This window comes from Limulus polyphemus, unplaced genomic scaffold (genome assembly GCF_000517525.1).
Source record: "Limulus polyphemus unplaced genomic scaffold, Limulus_polyphemus-2.1.2 Scaffold3058, whole genome shotgun sequence".
NCBI lineage: Eukaryota > Metazoa > Arthropoda > Merostomata > Xiphosura > Limulidae > Limulus > Limulus polyphemus.
The window spans coordinates 23,028-28,918 of NW_013668668.1; the positions used below are offsets into that span (position 1 = coordinate 23,028).

The window sequence follows — 5,891 nt, forward strand, 5'->3', positions numbered from 1 at the left end:
ACTCATAATATACTATCTCTTCAATCTATCTATATCTCTTCAAATCGCACTGGTTTTTCTCGCCAGGCTTATATACTAAAAAGAGGGCGTCTCGCTCAAACTAGAATTGCCGGGCAATTTCATGTCTTTCGAGAAACTCCAGCACGCATGCTCCCAGCGACACGTGACTTCCGCCGTCGTAACAATACAACATCCGTTCCTAGTCCCACCTGCCCTAACAAGACAGAACAGTAGCCTAAAATTAGTGTCAATTCGATGCTTATACTTACAATTCAACTCAATGTAACTCTAACTGTAATTAAGACTAAGCGATAGAACTATAACCAACACAGTGATACTGTATGTACTAATCCCATGAATAATACGTCGAACCATTACAAGTATGAAGACAAAACATAAACTAAGTATGTATTAGAAACTAAACATGATAACTTGTACTAAACCTAGATAATTGGTAACTGTGCACTAAAACTGAAAACATTGTACATTTCATTTATACCTGTAATTTAACATTTAGTAACAGTGTGATTAAATCTGTATCTAACCACATGACAAATTGGTACTTGTTAATACAGCTGAAAAAAGTATATATTGTTACGACAGCGGAAGTCACGTGACTTTGGTAACACATCATGAGATTCTCGAAGGATCTTGAATTGTCCTGACAACTTTAGTCTGTTCCAGGCGTCCTCTTTTTTAGTATATAAGCCCGGCAAATAATTGCTGATAGACAGATATAGAGACAGATAATCGAGTCAAGCAGTAAGTAAAGTGTGTAAATCGCCGTGAATTATAGCATATGTTTAAGTTAAAGTGACTGTGGAGATTAAGCGTATTACAAAGTTTGTAACGAGAAAGAATAAACTATTTTTAATTAAGAAAGGACTTGTATCGCTGAAGTTTCATCGGAAAGAAATTATACGGGAAATTATCAAACAAGCAGATACGTAACAATATAAATCCCGTACCACAACCTGCAGAGCGTAACAAAGATTTAAATTTAATGATTGATGATTTACATGCTAGAAGAGTATAAAACCGGCCAAAGCATAGGCTTTTCCCCTTCCAGTAATGGAGTCATGGGCAGCACGTTAATCAGTTTATAATCCAGATAACAGCTATGTAGTTTTGCGCTTAACAACAACGAAACGAATTGTTTTAATTATTCATTAGAAATAATACAAATTACAGTTACGAGATATATATTATTTTGTTAACGTTCTACAGACTACGTTTGTTAATAAGCATAATAACAGGCTCATTGACCCACTAGTTGATAGACAACACTGTATCCGACTGTAACTAAGATAGTGACTAACTCCCTGATCAAAAACAACTCTCTGATTGTTTTTATACAGTATATTACCACAAGTACAGTCGCGTCAGATCTAGACACTTAGGAAATTTCTAGTAGTCAAATATTATTACTACGTCATCCCAAAACTCTCTGTTGAAAATAATACAAAATATCCAAGATAAACTATTGAAAGCATAGCCTTCAACATTACCTCTTCCCTGGTTTGTAACGTCCTTTGAACAATCTTAATGCACACATAAAACAATAATATATTAAATTAAATTTTACGTGACTAGTAATAAAGTCGCTATTTTTTCTGTTTGTTTGCTGTTAAGTATAAGGCAACACAATGGGCTATCTGTGTTGTGCCCACCACGGGTATCGAAACCTGGTTTTTAGAATTATAAGTCTCAGACTTGCTGCTGAACCACTGTGGGGATTAAGTCACTATTCACAATTAAAAAAGTAATGTTCATAAATAGGCATTACAATCACTAAATAATTACTTAAATGTACTTAATGAAGTACAAACATTTTTCTGATTAAAAAACCAAAATCTATTTACTGTCTAAATTGTCCATTCACCAAATCTTTTTCGCAATTTTTTTCGTGGCTTATGGTAAAAAGGTGGGTTGATTTCTTGTTCTTTCATTGCCACTTCCTGTTTTGTGATTGGAAATTTATCTCCAGGTTATGATTGTTGGAATCTATTAGTGGCTTCATCTTTAGTGAATCTCTGGAAGTGGTCTCGACAAAACCTCAGGTTCTTCCTGGTGGAGTGTTTGCTGAAGTTAAGTAGCTGGTTGCTTTCCTGCTGGTACGCTTCTCAATACAATCCCAATAGATGAAATTTGACTTGGATCACTGACTTCGTGGTTTCTACTCTGTTGCACTTTAAATTATCTGTCTTCACTGCCCTGTATTCCCATCGTTCTTATGACTTCAAATCCAACATCTGAGGATATTATTGATGTTTTGTGTATGGAAATTTACATAACATAGACTTTGAAGCTTGTCTAATTTCACATCCATGTTTCTGCATAAGAAACGTTTTAAGTGTGCACTTTTCCTTGATATCAATTACCCATACATCATATGATGTAGAGAAGTATCACTAAGAAGTGGGTATAAAGTTTTTTATCTCTGGAGGCAATATCCCACTTTCTGTTGCCATATCGAGTCGAACAGTTGTAGTAATAAAATCAGTGTTGATCAACATGTTGCAAGGCTTTCCATCAATGAACCCATTAGCCCTTGGACTGGTTTCTGTAAGTAATGAATTTCGTATATCAGTTGGGGCAGACAGGGTATTCTCAACTGAACATCACCACTTAAGTCCTTGTAGTTCCTTTGCATTAGAAAAGTAAAAACAACAACCATGGAAGATCTTTTTCTACAATCAGAGTAAATAAGACTAGTGCAAAGCAGAGTACGTATGATGTAACTATGAAACTGAAAAGATGAGGAATCAATAAGACAGTACACAGCCAGAAGGCCACTGGCAATATCGGCAAAAGAAAAAAATATCTTCTATTTCTTATGATGCAACGATAAACTGCATTTGCTTGGTTCTTATTTCATTTTTAACATCAAATATTACCAGTACGTCATGCCAAAACTTCCTGTAGCAAATAATACAAATTATCTAGATTAAAAATAAAAACACAGTCAACAACACTGTCTCTTTTCTGGTTTGTGGAATCGTAAAACAATCCTAATACACATATAAAAGAAAAATATATTAAACTTAGATTTGTGTAACTAGTAAATGTTTGTATATCAGATCTATTCTTAGTTTTAAAAATCTCTAAATAGGAGTTTGGATGTAACTTTTAATATTTAAACTTAAAATTAATGTCCCTCATTATGTATATATATTGTTACGTCTGTGGTCGTTAGTTAATTACTCGTAAAAAATATTTCCAAAGAACTTCAGCGATACAAGTCCTTTCTCAAATAAAACTAGTTTATTCTTTCTCAATTCAACTTTGCAATACACTTAATTTTCACAGTCCCTTTAACTTAAACACACGCTATAATTCTCAACGAACGATTCAAGCACTTTACTTACTACTGCGCTTGACTCAATTGTCCGTTTATATCTTCAATCTCTCTGTCTGCTATTCCGTTGTTGCCGTCACTTTATTTACCGGCCATTCTAACAACCGCTAGGACGTTCGACAATTTCCTCGATCTTTCATGATAGTCATTACGTGTTACTAGCGTCACGTGACCTCCGCTGTCGTAACAATATAAAGAAAAAACAGCTGAGTTGTAATGGCAAATACTACGGTTTTAACTCTTTCATAACTTACAAAATTAATTAGTAATGCTATATATTCAGGTACCGTCAGCAGTTCTTCAAATTTTTAGCTCAAGTTGTGTGAGCATTAGCCTAGGCGTGAATCATAGTTCTGTACACATTAAACCTGACTTAAGGCTGTTACTTATGGTGAAACCAGTGTAGATATATTTGTTTCTATGTAGCCAGCCATGACTGCCTTTTCACAGTATCTGGCAGGATGGGTTTATGCAGAGGTAGAAACATACTGGGAATTCAACTTTTCTTTCTTTTTAAATAATGAAACTGTACTATTCGTGTTGGTAACATTACATTCTGTGAAGTTCTGGTAGACTTGAGTGTAAAAATATTTCCAACACAAAACTATTGCTTTTCAGAATTGCCTTGATGATTGTCAAGTGCAGTTGTATCTCATACACATTGTTATTGCATAAAGAAAGAGAAGCCAATGTTAAAAATATACATGTTTAATTTAATTTCATTGTTCTAGCATTGTGAATAAAGTGCGCTCAGCTGAATCGGTTGTTAAAAAGACTCACTGGCTCGAACCGCATGACCAAACATGTTCGCCCTTTCAGCTATGGGGGCCCCCACAGCTGAAAGGGCGAACATGTTTGGTTATGCGGTTCGAGCCAGTGAGTCTTTTAACAACCAATAGTGAGGTTGGACTGACCGTCATATTATAACGCCCCCACAGCTGAAAGGGCGAACATGTTTGGTTATGCGGTTCGAGCCAGTGAGTCTTTTAACAACCAATAGTGAGGTTGGACTGACCGTCATATTATAACGCCATCCTCACTATTGGTTGTTAAAAGACTCACTGGCTCGAACCGCATAACCAAACATGTTCGCCCTTTCAGCTGTGGGGGCGTTATAATATAACGATCAGTCCAACCTCACTTTTCGATGTTAAAGAGGACCCTAAGAGTTAGCATGGGTGGTGTTGACTGACTGGCTTTCTTCTAATTTATCGCTTCAAAATTAGGGATGATTAGTAGCTTTATGCGAAATTCAAAACAAACAAAATTGTATCAAAGTGAATCTACTTTGGTCGAGTTTGACTTATTCAAGCTCTTCATACATTTATAAACCTTCTGTTAATATGGTGCTTCATTTATTTCTCTGTTTATTAAAAGCACTTTGAAACATCACAGAGCATGAAATAATTTCGCCTGTAAAGTTACTACTTTGTAGTCTTACACGTGTTTTAATCGATTATTGTAATTACCACTACATATAAGCTTCTGATTCAGACGCGATAGAAAAATAACATTTCTTTTGCAATATTAAAACATTGTAGTAAGGATAAATTGTTTGTTTGTAATTAAACACAAAGCTACACAATGGGCTATCTGTGCTCTGCTCACCACAGGTATCGAATCCCGGCTTCTAGCATTGTAAGTCCGCAAACATACCGCTGTGCCACTGGGGGGCAGTAATGATAAAAGACACGCACGTATTTTTTCCTCGATTAACAAACAATCAACGAACGACAGCTACTTGCTTATTAAATTATAAAAACTTTCACTCAGACTTATTTGCTAGATGTAGTAAAGCCCCGGTAACCTGTATAATACGGTTTGGATTTATATTTAACTTTAGGCTTTGCATAACAAAAAAGTGATCTCTGATTCGTTTTCCCCTTGTTCAGAAATTAGATTCAAAGCAGCAGCTTGTCGCCATGAAAACTCTTAAATTTATGATACTGTAGAACTACTTGTTGGATTTTCTGTGCAAAATAGATCACCAGAGTAAACAAGAGCCGAGGCGGCCTTAAGATACATACGTGACTCTACAAGCGCCACTGCAGTCGAATATTGTAACTTTTTTCGGTAACCGAAAAGCTAAAGTATAGCACGTACCAAGCAAAGTGCAGGAATATACATGGCGGGAAAGTACCCAGAAAATAAGTGGCCACTAAAGCTGCTCAAAAGAGCGCTCAAGCCACATAATGGTGTCAAAAATTTCATCGTTACAGGTCTGGAACTATAGCTCTTCGTGAAATACGTCGTTAACAGTACTTCAAGCAGAGACTGGTGAGAGAAATCTTCCAAGGTTTCATGACTGACCTGCGATTCCAGATAGACCTAAAACCGCACAAGGAACTTAATTTAATTTTTTCAAACTAAGCGAAAAGGTTGTATTTCACCAATCAAAGTGACAAGAAAATAGTTCGAAAAAGATTCTCATAACTAACGTGAAAGTGGTATTTTTAAAGTTAGCAGATTATTACGTCTGTTAACTTAAATATTGTTACGTCTCCGTTTGTTAATTAATTTTCCATAACTTCGT

The 5,891-nt window shown here is 35.7% G+C and overlaps 1 protein-coding gene across 1 annotated transcript in view; it reads left to right on the forward strand.

Annotated features, from left to right (window-relative positions):
- Positions 1-5,891, forward strand: part of LOC106468575 (papilin-like) — a 140,001-nt gene that overhangs the window by 22,457 nt on the left and 111,653 nt on the right. The window contains exon 4 of the mRNA XM_022396914.1: positions 2,012-2,087. Within this exon, the coding sequence (XP_022252622.1) occupies positions 2,012-2,087 (76 nt within the window). The remainder of the gene's footprint in view (positions 1-2,011; positions 2,088-5,891) is intronic.